The sequence below is a fragment of the Mytilus trossulus genome, chromosome 6 (genome assembly GCF_036588685.1).
Source record: "Mytilus trossulus isolate FHL-02 chromosome 6, PNRI_Mtr1.1.1.hap1, whole genome shotgun sequence".
NCBI lineage: Eukaryota > Metazoa > Mollusca > Bivalvia > Mytilida > Mytilidae > Mytilus > Mytilus trossulus.
The window spans coordinates 54,483,939-54,502,988 of record NC_086378.1 but is presented as its reverse complement, the minus strand read 5'-3'; the positions used below and the strand labels follow the sequence as shown (position 1 = coordinate 54,502,988).

At 31.2% G+C, this 19,050-nt stretch overlaps 1 protein-coding gene across 1 annotated transcript; it reads left to right on the top strand.

Annotated features, from left to right (window-relative positions):
* The first annotated feature begins 710 nt into the window (after positions 1-710).
* On the top strand, positions 711-16,430 carry LOC134721541 (ras-related protein Rab-30-like). The gene is made up of 6 exons (XM_063584626.1): positions 711-808; positions 1,754-1,801; positions 8,224-8,271; positions 10,804-10,899; positions 12,578-12,685; positions 15,765-16,430. The coding sequence occupies exons 2-6, from the start codon at positions 1,793-1,795 to the stop codon at positions 15,975-15,977; spliced, it is 474 nt and encodes a 157-aa protein (XP_063440696.1). The 5' UTR covers positions 711-808; positions 1,754-1,792; the 3' UTR covers positions 15,978-16,430.
* The last annotated feature ends 2,620 nt before the right edge of the window (positions 16,431-19,050 follow it).

Sequence of the window (19,050 nt, the reverse complement as noted above, 5' to 3'; positions counted from 1 at the left end):
CCCGGCTACATTTTTAATTGTTAAGGAAGCCGTTAAATCTTCGGATCAAAACATATTGAGGAATTTTGGTAAACATGCAGAAGAGTTCGGGATTCAGTAAATTCTGATTTAATAACGCAAAGTGATAAAATAATAAAAATCATTTAAAAAAAACACCCAAACTATGTTATATTTTAAACAGTAACTTTCCCTCGATGAAGATTACCGAAAGATTTGAGTTCAAACATGTTATTGGCATGGTACATGTATACACACCATAAAGAGCTTAAACTTTTCAACAGAGAAAACCAGGCGGTTACGAATTCAAACACTTCCAGTTTGCTCGATTTGCATTATTTAAGTTTAATTCAGATGACCGCAAATTTCTTTTGGTTTGTATAGAACCAGGTTATAACATTTAGGAGATAATTGTATTGTATGTTAAGCTCCGACGGCATCAATTGTGGATTTGATGGTCGCAAACTAAGTTTACTGGCGACGCGTTAGGACCATCAAATACCCAATTGATGCCGTCGGAGCTTTACATACAATATTGTTATCTCCATTTTAATGAAACTGACAGAAAACAACGTTAAAACATGTAATTAAAATCTGTCATATGCCGTCTGCGCTTGCGCCCCATATCATCAATTGCCAATTGATTCCATGTAAAAAGGTGACGTTATCCAATCAAAATGAACGTTACAATCGTTGTTGCATTAGAATACACAATATCAAACTTTGTTTTTGGTTTTATTTCAGGCATTTCTCAATACTTGTTACGGGTTCGTCAGGCTGTGGGAAGACAAGCTTGATTAATCGCTTAATTGTGAGTACAATAAAAATTAAATACTACATATTTGCTGCAAACAGTTTAACTTCTCTATAAATATGAACTTATGAAATTGCATACTAGTATTTATTTATTTATTTAAAAATTATGCGGTATTGATTTTTCTCATTGCTGAAGGTCGTACGGGTATATATAACTATAGTTCTTAATTTCTGTGTCCTTTGGTCTCTTGTGAAGAGTTGTCTCATGGGCAATCATATCACATTTAAAAAAAACTCGAACTAAATATGACAGTTGTAGTTCAACATATTATTGAATGAAATAAACCGTTGCTTCAAGCTAGTTGAAGGAAAATCAACTATTTATATATAGTATAGTCTTCAACAACAGCATTTTTATTCAATAAGGGTTTTAAAAAAGTCTTTATTTCTGTTTGTCATTTCAATTACCCTTTTCTGGAAGCTGTTGTTCCAGTTTTTCACTTTTTCTTTTACAAGTATATTGTTTCGTTTATCATGGTTAAAATGATGTCCACTGATGATCATTCAATTTGTATATTAGACATTGGGTCGTTAATTTTTTTCATGTCGCACTGCGGGTGATGCATGATTCATTGAATTGGCTAGAGGTATAGGAGGAGGGTTGAGATCTCACTTTACATGTTAAACCCCGCTCCATGTTTGCGCCTTTCCCAAGTCATGAGCCTCTGACCTTTATTAACCTTGTCTGATTTTAGATTTTATTTCATTTATATGTTTTGGAGTTTAGTATGGGGTTCATTTTCATTGAACTAGTACACATTTCTGTTTTGAAGCCAACTAAAGCTCGCCTTTTAATTATATATATAAAAAAAGTGTCACGAGAAGATGCAAAACGAGACGTTCATCAAAGTTTTTGAAAAAAACCGTATAAATATATTCGCGCCTCTGTTTCATAAGGCAATGTTAGTGCAATGTCAAAACTATGATTTTTTTCTTTCAGAAAGATACCTTCAATAAAGAACATGTACCTACACAACATATGAGTAAGGTAAGTAAGATGTATCCATAAGTGAACATATTACAATATTGAAATAATTAATTCTACCTTTGCTAGTTTGCATCGTTTTACATTCGACCGTCGACTAATTATGCTAAATGTTAAAAGCAGTATTCTGTTTTTTGTTGTTGCTGTAATTGTCTCCCCTTAAAGCTTGAAATTAAAATAAATTTCTATTCTGTAACAGAAATTAATGCCTTTTTGAAATAATGTACAAAAAAAGATAATAATCGACGTATCAAAGATAATCATGACAAATTATGATACAGGGGCTATATTGAGAAAAATAAAAGAAAAAAGGTTTGACAATTTGACAGTTGTCTACTGTTAGTGAAAACATGTTTTAAAAGATGTATATTTTAAATGAAGTAGTAGAGTCGATAGTGACAATACATATTATGTCCTACCAAAATGTCAACAAAAGAACGATACACGATTTCAATTGATAATATAAAACAAAATGAGATGCACTCTTTTAAAACTTTTCATTTGCCATGTATGTGCATGACTATGAAAATCAAAACCTGTCGGAAAGAAACTAAATTTCGCGTAAATGATCAAAGGATTCAAATTTATTTTTTGCGGACAATTAGATTAAAATTATATTTGAAATAGTCCAAAAGTTCTATAGAATTTATCAGAATCCACAAACGGTTAATTTCACTATTTGATTGAATAATTGTGACGTTTGATGATCAACTTATATATATTAATTATAAGTACCGAGCCACGTTAAGGATGTATTCTTCTGACTTTTCAGTCTCGTTCAGTCCCGTTGAAATCTCGTTTTTGAATTATTTCCAAAACATGTGATAGAAGTGGAAAATATCAATGAATTTTAAAAATATTATAACCAAACATGAATATGTGAAAACAGTGTGTTTGTACAATGAATGGTTTTTGAGTAATTCAGTTTTCAAATTTTACGACGTGACCAATCAAGTCAGTATTTTAGCCAAAATTTTGAGAAAATGGGTGAGGGATACAAAAAAAAAACATTTTTCAAGAATCATGTACATCCCATATCATTTTGGTCTTTCTAATTTCTTAGATATGTATCTTTTCAATCATTTATATAAAAAAAGTTGAAATAATATGCATTTTATTCTTAAAACTGAGAAAAAACACAAAAATACAAAATTGACAGCATGGTAAATCTTACACAAAAAAGCGTCAAAATATGATAAAACTTTCTTATATCAACACCTACCTATAATAGTTTTTGTTAGTAAAAATTGTTCAGATTGGTCCATTTCATCTTTATAGAAAGTATGAAAAAAAGTTTAATTGTGGAACTGTGATTTTTTCACAATAATAGCCAAAAAATAGGTAAAAATCGATGAAAAATGGGAAAATCATCAAAATTGGGCATTTTCAAAGGACCTTAGCAAAAAAAGAAGTGCACCACCGTATGGTTTTCTCTTCACCAATTATTTTGTTACAGTCTTATAAGCCCAAAAATCAGGTTAAGAAAAAAAGTTTAATTCTAGAAATGTTTGGCTCCTCAGAGGTGTACATCCTTAAAAGGATATCACAGAAAACAATCCAAAATTAAAAGTAATATTAATTATAGAACAAAGACAAATGAAAGAAAAATATAACACCTTGTTAAGATGATAAACAACGTCAGTACACAGAATCTATACATCAAGACCATCATGTATTATTTGTGAAGTTGATACGGAATATTTATCAACAAGGCCTTGGAAAGGATAATGTATACATTTTACCGATTTCTTATCAAGTCGAATTTCGCTTTACAAATTAACAAAGAAACTGTATGATTTAAAAAAAAAAACAAATTGGTGGCAAACATTGCCTTTATCTTTAAATGAGAGATTGGCATCATTAATTGAAACTTCTGTTTTTTTTGTAATTTGGCCCAATGACGTCATAGAAGTAAAAAAAAATGTTTTTAGTAAACGTATTTATAATTCTGTGGTCATTCGGTATTACCATCTTGAAAAATGGTCGTATGTAATGAAAACTTCATCTTGATTTCGAAATAAAAAGAAGTGTATCGTTCTTCTTTTTACTAGACGTATAGTTTAACAGAATTTTCCGACTCCAATCAACAGTCTTTAAAGATAAATTTCTCTAAAACTACTCAATGGATTTTTAAAATCTTTCACTCATTTTAAAGCTAAAATATAGTCCTTTCTTATTCTATTAAAAATTTATTTTTGGTTTGATTAATCTCAAAATATAGCTCATTATTTGCAAAAAAAGTGGTCTTCCAACTTGGGTGAAAATGGCACATTCATGTCAAATGGTAGTAAAAATTTGTTTTCATCTCTTTAATCAACCATATAAAATCAACAAAACCGTGTCTTAGATTTTTGATATATGCTCCAGTAAGAAGATACATTTATTTAACTACTGGGTTCCAAACCTCATTTCACCTTTCATCTTTGAAGACATATTTAATCATTTAGAAGCATATTATTCAAAAACTGGGACACGGTATTGTAGAAAATGCACCCTTCAATCATATATATCAAAATCAAGCCAAAGGGGGTACCAATAAAGTTTCTATTTTTATTTTTTCATTACAATTCTCATGAAAAATTGTTCTGAGAAATGACATAAAAACTGAATTTCCCCCTTAGAACCTCTATAAAGTCAATATAAATACAAAAATTCCACTGGGAACACCCCAGGAGTGTTCTGATACCATTACTATATCAATAGAACCACACACTTTGTGTCTTTGATGCTCTAATGCTGTAAATTTTGCATTTATATGTGAATTGTCCAACACTAACTTGGCATTTGGCGGGAGTTTGACGTCACAGATTTGACCAACATCTATGATGTAGTAATTAAATATAGACAAAGCTCCGACTTTTTCCAGACAGTCTAAGATAAGAGAATAACATGATTGACCAGCTGCATATAATCAATTGTTTAACATCATTATTCTCTATGTATAAAGAATAATTTTCATTTAAATTTAAAACAAGTTGCTTTCTTTAAAAAAAGAAAAGCAATACATGAACCTAAGACCACTGACTGCCGGGTCATTCATGATTGTTGCTGAATTTGTGTTTACTTTTGAATTGAAATAATTGAATGTGAATAGAAGAAGCCAGTTGAAAGTATATATTTACAGCTTCTATTTGAATAGTTATTTTAAAGCTCGACTATTTTATGTATTACTTGGGAATGTTCATAATTTTCCCGATTATAACCCTTTGACAAATCATAATTTCTACTAACCGGATGACTTATGCAAATTTCACAAACCTATCGCAATATAAATTTATGTACTCAGTTTGTTTTATAATCTGGAATTGTGGATGCATTTAATTTATCTATCATATCTTTATATTGTGTTTCCTAAATGAATGCCTATAAAATTCTCAACTCGTATTCGAAGCTGTCTTTACTCATGGCAGACATTGTGAGCGGTGAAACCAGTGGCATGCAATTGACTGGGACCACTTATGAAGAGACTTATTTTGGTCTCATAAAACATCTCAAGGATTTCCTAACTTTTCTTAAATCAATTCAAACATTCTACAGGGAAACTCAGTTTTGCCGAAGAATTTCTTTATTCAGAAATTTATGAATACATGTCACTTTCAAAATAACCAATTTGTATAAAAAGTTATGTAGATATAAAAAAAGTACCAGAATTAAAATGATGTATGCCAGACACGAGTTAAGTCTACAAAAAAACATCATTGACGATCGAATGAAAAAAGTTAAAAGGCTAAATATATTAAAAAGTTCAGGAATCTATTCTTAGCTTTTTGTAAAGGACAAAGTTTATAACAGGACAGTGACTCAAAAAAGAAACAACTCGAGGTCAGAATACCATTTGTAATGATGACCGTGCTTGAAAGTCACATGTAAAACTCTTTATGCCGTGTCCTGAATTTAAATAACGAAAACGAAAATAAACTTTCACGAGTGAATTTAATGGTATTACATGCAAATAATCTTTTAGCGCACGAAATAGTAAATAGAAAGCATCTCACTGATACTCAGGAAAAGAATACGCATTTGTGTCATCACATATTTTCGAATTCGAATGTCAAACGGCCTACATTAAATGTTTTGACTCCGGATTCGTTGACATCTTATCCGGATTGTTTTAGAACGCAAACGGATAGTGTGCTTTTGAAATGTGATCTATAATGTGAATGAATCTAGACGTGTAGGATAGTTGGTCAACACAATGAATACAAATTTCAGAACCGTTCCATAGTACAAATATGTAGATGCTAAAAGGTTAAACTATTAAAACATACGAACAAAAATTGAATTGAAATTTTATGATAAAATAACATTCCAATTAGTATTTTTTTCAAATTCTTTTGAATATATATAATATCTATGAACACGAACGTCAAGTATTTACGGATGGACATTTTATTTATCGATTTTTTAAATTCTAACATTCCACTATGTGAATATATTACTATACAAAATATAAGCAAAGACTTCTAAATCCATACTTAAACAGTATAAAATAATCAACATTATGGTTGTAATTAAATTTTGTTGTGATTATTGTAAACTATTTTTACGGTTGTTGTGAGCTGCAAGGATTTAAAATCATGCTTTATGAATTGAAAATACACAAGTATTTTATTCACGACCGTTTAAAATAAAAAAAAAATAAAAAAAATTATCTTACTTTCCGTTTTATGGATATAGTACAATACAAAAATATAGATAATAAATAAAAAACCTAAAAACTAAAATGGTATGAAATAATTAACGTAGAAATATAATGATTATTGTTTATAAAGAATTTATTTAGATTCAATTTTTTTGTATCCTTTACAAATGAATATTCAAAAATGCCAAAGCAGAGTATCTCGTCATATATAAAATACTTCATTTCTTAATTGCAGCTGTGAAAATATTCTGATTTCAATCATTGTTAGTTTCTAAAAGAAAACATAAATACAGTATGTAATTTGTATATATTTCTTTGATACTGATTGAATTAAATACTTTTGATAAGAATATTATCTTTCTGTTTTCCGATCTAATATTAATATTTTAACCAGAATGTTCTCTCCCGTAAGGCTATGATGAAATACACAGTGATACCCGTGGTTAAATCTTCAAACATAATTAGTTTACATGTTATCAAGACAACAGACAATACCACGTAATAAATGACCCAGATACAAACGGTGTACAGTGGTCGTTTTAAAACAAATATAATTGCGTCGTCAAGGGCCATCAAATGACCAAATCATTCAAAGACGTAGATAACAACCTGTATAAATTACCGATAACTTTCGAGACATTCCGAGAATTTTATTCTGACTTCCGGCCGAGAGATATCGAGTGGCCCATAGACACACCCAAAACTCACCAATATATAAGCATGAACCCCTCAGGGGGTTCATGCAAAAAGAAATTAACTATGTCTGAAATACAGTAAGCTAGAACATTAAAAGTGTGCATAAAAACAGGTTCATAAAAAGATCCAGAGTTAGACCATCCTCTTCTTGAAAATACACTTTTCCTCAGATTTTTCCTTAATTTAATGGAACTAATTTCATGGAACTGAAAAAATACACATAAACTGAAAATTAGTTAAAATGCATAAAACTGTATTCAAATGAAGAAGACCAAGGGAAAAAATTTATACAGGCAGTCGGAGGCTTTTAATACTTTCCCACTCTTTTCCATTGTATTTTTTTTTTTTTTTGGTAGATTTTATTTAGTTTAGATTTTTATTTTTCTCTGTTCACTTCCCTGTTTTATAAATTATTTTTGTTGCAAAACAGTGAAATAAGACTATAATATTTATCTTGTGGTCAGGGATTAACAGCTGGACACTGGCATCAACAGATGATTGGAATATTAGCCCCTCCCAAATGCCTATATATTGAGATAAATTACCATGTGCTTTTATTTACATAAGTCAATTATCAATATACTCCCTTTTGTGATATGATAATGACTTTGGGATTTTTACAAACTGTGCAGAATAGTACTAACTTCACAATTATGTGATAAAAAAAATATCTTTAAAAAATCATTGTTAGACTGTAGTGATACCTTAAAGAGTTGATATTCAATAGTATTGCTGGAGTCAAAAACAGTTGTACACTTAAAAAATAGCTACATGTAAGTAGTAGATTACTTATCAAATTTGTTTTTATTTTAAATCAAAATCTGATCAAGGCCTTATGTTTTGGATGATGTTTTGAAAATACAAGAATTTTGAAGGACTTTTTATATTTACATATTTTAAGAACAATGAATTAATATAAGGAAGACAAATCCATAATAACACATGTAAAAACAGAATTGAAACATGAATAACCTGGTCTTGAATTATGAACATACCATATAAAGCAATATTGACTAGTATTTTTATAATGTAAAGGTTGTCACCATAAGGGAAAAGCTTAAAATAATTTATGTTTGTATTTTAATAGATGAAATATGTTGCTCAAGTAAACGGAAAACGAATCAATGTACAGATAGTAAGTATAAAGTATGTGCCTTTATTAAAAAATAAAGGAGTAGATCTTGTTTCGCCCAAATATCACTGTAAATTTGCAAATTATCATACATATTCTTAATTTTAGACTTAGGAAACAGGTATTTAGAAAATGAAGACAAAGGAGTAAGTCCGGTAAGGACCGATTTTGGCCTCAAATTTCAGGTTCAAATAACGAAAGATTGTGGACACTTTTTAATCACTAAAGTGTCTGTTTCAATTGATTCAATTCGTTTATGTGAAAATTTTCACTGATTTAGTCATTTTAAACGCTCCGATTCAAGATTAAAAATTAAAAGTTTATCAAATATGCCAAAAAAAAGTCACTTTTCAGTTGGTTTTTGTCAAAAATGAAAGTGGCCGCATCCGTGTTCATCCTCAACCTTTATATATGTTATGTACATGTATTATCAAATACAGCTCAGATCTCAATATTATGAATGAACACGAATGCGGCCACTTTCATTTAAGACGCAAACCGTCTAAAATTTAACTAAAATGCTGAAATTGTGAAGATTTCAGTAATTTAGCATGATTTTATGAAGCTAGTTCTCGATATATGTGCAGTATATTGTCAACAACAGCCCATATTTATGTAGCAGAGGCATTCTAAATATCTAAAAGATTTAATTTTCACAATTATGTAAAACTGCTCTATTTTGGGGCCAAAAAGGGGTCTTACTGAACCTACTCCTTTCACAATTGTAAAGTAAAATGTCTTGATTTTCCTTCTTTTTTTTATCAAGTTTAAGTTTTTTATTTAGATTGGCAAATCATGAGCGCATCCGAGAAACAACTTTATTTCTTGTGAGATTAATATTAGAAACAATTGAGCTTCTCTTAACTAGTTTTGACGTTTCTTTGATGCGAACGATGTTTCTATAATGGAAATAACGATGGAAAACTGTATAAGTTCTGTATTTCTTTTTTTTCAATTTGCATGAAAATGTATCATATAATGACGCGATTGTGACATCATCAAATAAAAATTGCGATGTTTTTCATTTTTATTTCTTGACTTTATGTTTTTCCAAACCTGTGTACCAATATGAAATAGTTTTCAAATATTTTATTGTCGTGGGACATACAGGCCTGAATATCCTTTCTTATTTTAGAAGCTTGTCTTTTTTGGCTATTCCTTTCATAAAATGTCATGGTGGTTAATGTTTAGATTTAACCCTAAATTAAATAAACTTATCTTTTTGTCCCTTAATATTCTACTCTGGCTTTAGATCAGCGCATACATTTGTTATATAGAAATACAAAAATATAATGGTTGTATTCATCCGTGAGCACTTAGATCAAGAGCTGAAACACATCAAACGAAAGCATACCAACTGTCAAATTCCTGACTTGATACAGGCATTTCCTATGTAGAAAATGGTGGATTGAACCTAGTTTTATAGCGACAAACCTCTCACTTGCACAACAATCAGATCAATATCTACGATTTCGACGAAAATTGATATCTAATTAATAATATTGAATCCACATTATTAGTTTTTCTATTTCCTGTTTTACCTTAACTGATCTAATTAAAGGCAACAGTAGTATACCGCTGTTCAAAACTCATAATTCCATGGACAAAAAACAATATCGAGGTAACAAACCAAAACCGAGGGAAACACATTAAATATAAGAGGAGAACAACGACACAACACCGAAACGCAACACACACCACGAGAATAACAAGTACCTTATCTCAATATCTCAAAAATGAGAGAAAACACAAACGACTCAACGTTAAAATGCAACACACACAGAAACGAACAATAATATAACAATGACCATCTTCCTGACTATTCCTAACAGCTATAAAATTTAAGGATGACTCACGCGTAACATTGCCAAAATGATTCAAGGCAAATGAAGTCCCAATCCTAGCTTTGCTCGTGTTGAGCTACGATTTCTTTATTCAATATTTGTCTAAATTGTTGATATTGTTCACTTTTATAGGTGTTGTATTCGTGGATAGTTTACAATTTGATAACATAATGAATATATTTAAAATGTTGTACCTCTGTACTGTATCTGGTACCTTTTGCATTAATCTCAATTTATATTCAGATATTTATAGTTTGAAAATTTACTTAATTAATTATTCTACATTTGTTTTTCTGTGTTTTAGTTTTTTAACATTTTGTTTATAAAGAATTATGTTTACATTGTTTTGTAGACTATTTTAGAATTGACCGTAATATCTATGAAGAAATGTGGTGCTCATTGAATAACGCGCGTAGCGGGTTATTTAACACTTACAGTGTGTACCTGTCCATATTTTTGTTTATATATTATTTCGAAAAGACAGAATTGTTTTTATTACAATATATCTTATAATTGAATTCTAAATGCCATTTGGCATCGAAGTATATCATGAAAAAACGATAATGACACCATGGTCGCATGACAAAATTATGTCTATTACATGATAAAAATAAAATATCTCATCCAATCAGAAGACGTGTCATATCAAAATCAAAATATCCAATGATGAGCATTATGCATAACATTTCAGTCTGACACAGATGCAGAGAGAAATTACGAGGGTTATTCTATCAATTACTATGCTACTATGGATGCACTTATTATAATCTATGATATTTCCAACCAGGTAAGTTAAAACAAACATTCTTTAGTTTTCTCGTTTGAATTGTTTTACATTGTTATATCGGGGACTTATATAGCTAACTATGCGGTATGGGATTTGCTCATTGTTGAAAGCCGTACGTTGACCTATAGTTGTTAATGTCTGTCATTTTGGTCTCTTGTGGACAGTTGTCTCATTGACAATCATACCACCTCTTCTTTTTGATATATTATGTTCATGTCGATTCAACCTATTCTATAGATAGATAAAAGGAGATGTGACATGAGTGCTAATGAGACAACTCTCCATCCAAGTTAAAATTTATAAAAATAAACCATTATGAGTCAAGGTACGACCTTCAACACAGAGCCCAAGCTCACACCGAACAGCAAGCTATGAAGGGCCCCAAACTTACTATGAATTATATAATTACCTAAAGATAATTAATTTCCTGTAAAAGAAGCGAAACCTTTTTATGTTATGTAAATGTGTAAGGTAATCACCTCAACGATAAGATCTGATTAGTATTTCTACAATCAATGAGTAAGTTATCCCTTGGTATATCAAGATGAAAGGGGAGCAAAAGATACCAGAGGGAGATTCATACTCATAGATCGAAAACAAACTGACAACAACATGGCTAAAAAAATAAAAAGGCAAACAGGAAAATAATAATACGCATGGCACAATATAAAAAACTAAAGACTAGACAACAAGAACTCCACCAAAACCTTAGGGGTGATCTCAGGTGCTCAAGAAAAAGGAGTTACAATAGTTCTTTGAAAAAAACCCGGATTTAACCTAAAATAACGAAATAATTAATCAGGTAAATGTAGAAAAAAAGTTGAAAAAAAAACTTAGTTCTTTTCTTAAAGTAATTTTTCTGCATCTTTTCTGGCGTCTATGAATCCTAATAACAAAGATGGGGTATACATTACAACCTAAACCGCCATATTTGTACATACTTGTCCGAGGCTAAAGACATCTGTAACACTTTAAAGTAGTTGTGATTTCGAGTCATTATCTTAGTACTATATTTTTTTTTGTTATGTCGGATAATATTGTCAGTTCTATGATTGTTTCTGTTGCATATAAAATATCTGTATGATTTAGAAGCTAATACAAAAATTTAAAGAAACGAGGACAGAAAATGCGTCGATAATGAGAACGAGAAAATGGTTTAACATATCTATATGATTTATTAAACTTTTATTAGACTATTAGATTTATTAGACTGTTAGTCAGTTGTTATTTATGTATTATTGTCATTTTGTTTATTTTATTTGGTACATCTTCTGACGTCAGACTCGGACTTCTCTTGAACTGAATTTTAATGTGCGTATTGTTATGCGTTTACTTTTCTACATTGGCTAGATGTATAGGGCAGGGTTGCGATCTCACAAACATGTTTAACCCCTCCGCATTTTTGCGCCTGTCCCAAGTCAGGAGCCTCTGGCTTTTGTTAGTCTTGTATTATTTTAATTTTAGTTTCTTGTGTACAATTTGGAAATTAGTATGGCGTTCATTATCACTGAACTAGTATATATTTGTTTAGGGGCCAGCTGAAGGACGCCTCCGGGTGCGGGAATTTCTCGCTACATTGAAGACCTGTTTGTTATCTTCTGCTGTAGTTTTTTTCTACGATCGGGTTGTTGTCTCTTTGACACATTCCTCATTTCCATCCTCAATTTTATTCTTTCAGGAATCTTTAGAAAATGTGACGGACATTTGTGAACGACGGAAAGCAGTATACATTCTTGTAGGGAACAAATCTGATATGAAGCGTGAAATTAACAAAGAAGACGTGGAGGTATATTAATGGATTAAACCATAGATGTAATACCCATTACATCTATGATTAAACAAACAGAGGTTTTATTTTCCTAAGACAAAATTGACACTACTGTTGCAAACCGTCATTTTTTGTGTTATCACTATAATAATTACATTTAAATTTGAAAATGGAAATAGGGAATGTGTCAAAGAGACAACAACCCGTCCACAGAACAGACTACAACAGAAAGTAGCCAATAGGTTTTCAATGCAAAGAGAAACTCCCCCACCCGAGGCCTCCTTCAGCTGGCTCCTAAACAAATATATATGTTTTAGTTCAGTGATAATGGACGTCATACTAAACTCCACATTATACTCAAGAAACTAAAATAATTAAAAATCAATCAAGACTAACAAAGGCCAGAGGCTCCTGGCTTGGGACAGGCGCAAAAATGCGGAGGGGTTATCTATCTTTGTGTCCAAGATCGTGAAGGCTTCAATTGCAAATTCTTCTGCAAAAGAAACTAAAAGAGCATTTCTTGAAGTGATTCGTAACTTTTAATTAACTTGTAAAATTTCCAATTTTGAGGTCTTAAATGAATTCCAATTTTAGAATATGGCACAATAGGAAATACAGAAGGATTAGATGAGCTGAATAGCCAAGCTAGTCCCAAAATACGTATTTTTTGCTATTGAAAAAAATTGTTAACAGGGACCGTCAAAGTAAAGAATATTACAACAGAAGAAACCTCATTCACAACCACTCTAATTCTATGCGATTTGAGGGATTGGAGGTAGGGGAGGAAGCGGGAGTGTTTTATCAGTTTAGTCATCAAATGAACGATCAACACCTTCAGAGACAATGCTTTTGAAACCAATATATACTCTGTGTATTATATACTCTGTTTAATACACTGAATACCTATTTTAACTGACGATTCCTTCAATTAAGCAATCTTATTTTTAAGGAATAAAGAAATTGAGTATTTTTTGCAAACTGTTAAATAAATATATATAGATTCTTACTGTGTACCAGTGGATTATCGGATTTATCCAATCAAGATAGTCAAATTATCAATTATAAAGTCCGAGCCTCGGCGAAGACTTTAAAATTTATACTATAACTATCGAGATTGGATAAATCCGATAATCCACGAGTAACTATGTAATGATTAAAAAATACATTTTCTTTTTTTTTTTGTTAACCGAAAATCCCATTCGAGTGCCTTTCACATTGCACGAAGCTGTCAATTTCATTAACACCTGTTTTATCATATTTTGATTCATCCTGTTAGCTAAAAGATCACGACCCTTAAAATCATCCAATGATCTATTGTGATCACCGTCCACCACACGTTGATTATTTTTTTTATACAATGGGTTCGCAGTGGCGGATCCAGGAATTTTCATAAGTTGTGGGCCACTGACTGACCTAAGAGGGGGCCCGCTCCAGTCACGCTTCAGTGATTCCCTATATAAGCAACCAATTTTATTCCCAAAAAGGGGGGCGGGGGCCTGCCCCCCTGCCCCCTCTTAATCCGCCTTTGGTTCGGAAAAGAGATAAATAGAATTAGAGAATCAAAAATCCACGGCATAAAGAATTATATATGTTACAGTAAACAGGGGAAATTAGGAATTACAAGTAATTACTAAACGTTCAAGTAAATACCTGCAATTACTAAACGTTCAAGTAAATACCTGTAATTAATAGCCAATTTAGTAATTACATGTTTTTACTTGTTGTTTCAGTGATCACTGGTATTCACTGATTTTTTTTTGTTGTTATTAAAGTTTTGTTACGTTTCAGATTTACTATAAAATGTGTTTCTTCTTTGCAATTTAACAGTCAGGGTTATTTCTAATGACAACATGTGCAAACACACTCAATAATGTTTACCTTCTATCGTTTTCGAGCGTTTTATAGGGTACCCCAAAACTGGTCATATTCAATATACCCTAAACATAAAATGAAACGGTGAATTCCCTTTAGACTTTGGCAGATGATGCATGGACCTACCCTTTCAATGATGTAAATATAAGAAAAATTAAACGAGAGGAAACTTTTGGTGTTACTAAGGCCTACCCCCTTAAAATTCTTGATAACTTTCTTAAATTATCATAGATTTCTCCAAAACTTGAACAGAAGCCTGCTTATGATCATAAGAAAATTTGTAAGAAGTAAATTTTGTAAAAATTAAATCAACTTTTTCCGTATAGATAGACTTATCTAGTTTTTATGCCAGTTAATATTACATTCACACACCTGATACTGAAATGTAATTGCAAGTGTGACCGACTTTTTAAGTTGTTTAGACATGTACACGTTACCATCTATACTATAAAATGGTAAAAAATAAAATATGTCTATTTCATGTCAGAAATAGCTGCTTTATATTTGTCAGCTGTTCAGCAAAAAGTCTTGCAGTTACTTGTGCAAGATTATCCGGCAATTTCATTTTCAAGTAATTTGATGTAGACTAAGTCACGGTCTTTGAAGTAAGAAACCTCCATGAACATAAGAATTTTGTAACTGATGTCGTCCTCATTACCTTAACTTTGTACTCTATTTGGCATTTGAAACACCACTTTTTGATTCGAGCGTCACTGACGAGTCTCTTATTTTTAGACAAAACGCGCGTCTGGCGTCAATATAACATTTTGGTTCTGGTATCTTTAATGAGTTTATTTACTTACTTCTCCAGTATATGTACTTTAAATTTGACCATTAAAAGTCAACGAATGAATTTTATATTGTTTAATGTTTGCTTGACCAATAATAGGAAATTTAAATTTTTGATCTTTTTCTTAATCTATGGCGTTGTCAATTTATTGTCTACTTATGCGTATCAATGTTCCTTTGGTATCTTTCACCACTCTTTTAAACGTTTTGACAGTTCGAAGCTGATTTTTACTTAATTTGTGTACTTTTTAATACAGACGAGTTGTTGTTAGATGAGCAAAGAATTTTTGACAACGGTGCATAAACATATATACAAAACAATGGAATTAATGTTCACATATACAGTTGTATAAAATACATATTTAAATGAAATAATAGGTAAACCATCAAAATGTTGGAAATATATCTTTATCTCGTTATTTTCATGTTTTTTTAGATTTTTGCAGAAAAGAGACAGATGCCTCACATAGAAACAAGCGCAAAATTAAATGAAAACGTAACCGAAATGTTCATGTCTGTAATAAAACGACTTATAGAAAATTGCGGTAATATTGATGATTATTATGATAGAAATAGTGAATATGACGGGGATGATAATGTACCTATAACCTCAAAGAGAAATAGCAGCTGCAATTGTGTTATAAGTTGATAAATTCACTGGGAAACGTTTTGAAAACTAGAGACTGTCATCTAGACTAGTGACAATCGTGAACATACCTCAAAAATTAACTATCATACCTTTAGTAAATTTATCGAATATATGATCGTTTCAAGTTATACGATTCAAGGAGTAGAACTTGAATGACAAAATATAAAAGTAATATAAAAACCTAGATAATCATTCTCATTTCTTATTGGTTGATATGAAGTTAAGATATCAAAACTAGCGTACAATTAAGTACACCATACATTTGTATTTTATGTATTTGAAATATGAAAACACAAATTAATTAACTGCTTATTTGTGTATTAATCAATGTATATGCGCTCAAATAGTTATTATCCTCTTCTCATGATTTTTCTGCTTTTGACACCTGACAACAATGGTGATTCTAAAAATAAAATGTATTTACTCAGGGTAATAAACATATTGTTTGACTTTTTCTTGTTTTTTCATTCCTTTTACATGACAACTTGTTACAAAAATGTCCTTGATACGATTGAAAAATAAGATCATAACATACTGCATTCACCTCATGGTAAACTTTCCTTGTTTGTATGAAGGAATAGAAGCAGAGGGAATATTCTTACATTCAAAATCATCTAGAATGCTATATATAAGAATGGTTGAACATATAACTAGAAACACGTACACCAGTTATATGTATTTTAGCCTATACTTCAAACCTAACCTTGTTAATACATGTATCACAGCTGATAATAATTGAAACCTAGTACTAAATACATGCTGTTATGTTATTAAGCTTTGTGATTTATTTATGGATGGCAAGTTGATGTCCAGCTGAAAAAAGATATCAAGGATTATAACATCAATACAGACTGGTTTGTTTTGATCGACACACCCAAAAGGAAAACCGATGTACTTCCATACACACGCTTAGCTAAGTCAACGAAGCATTGTTACACAAGATTTTCTAAATTATTTTCTTCAAAAAATCAAATTATCTATATTGTTAGCTTATTTACAAATGAATAAAACAGTATTGACGATGTAACTGAGATAGCAAATGTTTAAACGACAAATAAAAACAAAATTATTGATGTTTAAACTACGATAGACTGTTATTTATACGACATAGCATGGTCTCAATCGCCCAAAGGTTTGACACGACCAAGCATGTTCTCAATCGCCCAAAGTTTTAACACGACATAGCATGTTCTCAATCGCCAAAAGTTTTAATACGACGTAGCATGTTCCCTGTCGACCAAAGTTTGAAAGATTTTGTCCAAATTCCCAAATTGGCAAACCACTTAAGATAATACAAGAGACTGGTATTGAAAACTTTTGACATCAAGCTGAACTTGAATATTTTACTCAGCTTAATGAGCTTGTTGAGATCATACATCCGCTCCTCATAAACTTTATCAGAGGAACAACTGCAACATAGCTTATAAGGTTTTTCACATGCACCCCTCAAACTTAAAAAGTTAAAATGATTCCTTTCACGGATTTTGGCTATACTTTTTGGTCCTTTTGGATTATAGCTCTTCATCTTTTATATAAGCTTTGGATTTCAAATATTTTGGCCACGAGCATCACTTAAGAGACATGTATTGTCGAAATGCGCATCTGGTGCAGGAAAATTGGTACCATTCATGTTATTAAGAAACCAAAAGTAAAATCAGAAAAATACGGAACTCCGACGTCATTGAAACAAACTAATTGATAGCAACTGCCATACACATATGTGACTTATCACAGGACATTTTTAGAAAAAAAGATGTTGGGTTGATCCTGATTTAATGGCTAGCTAAACCTTCCGCTTTTATGGCAATGATAAACATACCGCTATACCATTCTTCCAATAACAAAAGTTACTAGCGTGAAATATCATAAAACATATTTACCATTTCGTACCATATGGAAAGATGCTTCGCCATTTCGTACCATATGGAAAAATAGAACATTACATCAATCATTGTAATTGGTAAAAGGGCACAATTGTAATAGTGGTTGATTCCGCCAGTGCACTTTATCCACCAACAAAAAATTTCAAGGTTTTTGATCCGGGTCTAGTGTAAAACATCCACAAGTCCTTATAAATTCGAAAAAAGCGTTCTTGAAGGGGAAATATATATATAAATGGGGTTATTGATTTTTCTTATGTATTTGAACTTTTCATAGTTGATTTATGTAATAAACAGAGGATTTTCATCCAAGGAATGTTCCAAACAATGATTTTGAACCAGGAATGAGTACACTAGGGATTTTGTAGCGGGATTGATTACTCTAGTGCTTTCATAGCATTTACTTTAAATTGTCACTAATTGAAATATTTATATATACTGGATTGCCGAGGTTTTACTGTGTATTCAAGGGTCGCCTTAGAGATTATAATATATCTTCTATGTCAATATCTATAATTGAAACTTTCTGTGAGAACAAATCTGCTATTTAGTTTACATATCAAGTTTTATATCTCGATCATTGTTGAAAGCATTTTAAGTTATAAAAATATCCTCCTTATCTTCATCACACATGATTATTCGTAAGTTTGGCTCAGATTAATTAAACTGGTTCCTTGGAAATGTAATTTCCCTGTAAACAATAAAACGGTATAATATAAACAAAAACAACGATATCAAGATCGACGCTTTCACGCTATTTACATTCCAATATTTTCTAGGTTTAAACAATTACCAAGGATAAAAACATGGTGGGATGAAAGTACACTTACATTATGATTGCCAATGAGACTCTCCACAAGACACGAAATGACACAAAAATTAATAACTGTAGATCACCGCTTGGCCTTCAACAATGAGCAAAGCCCATACCGCATAGTCAGCTATAAAAGGCCCCGAAAAGACAATGTAAAACAATTCAAACAGAAAAACTAACGTAATGTATGTACAATAAATGAACAAAAAAAAACCCCCAACAAATATGCAACACATAAACAAACATCAACCAGTGAATTACAGGCTCCTGACTCTGGACAGGCACATACACACAGAATGTGGAGGGGTTAAACTTGTAAGCTGGATCCCAACCCTCCCATTACCTTGGACAGTGGTATAACAGTACAATAGAAGATCGA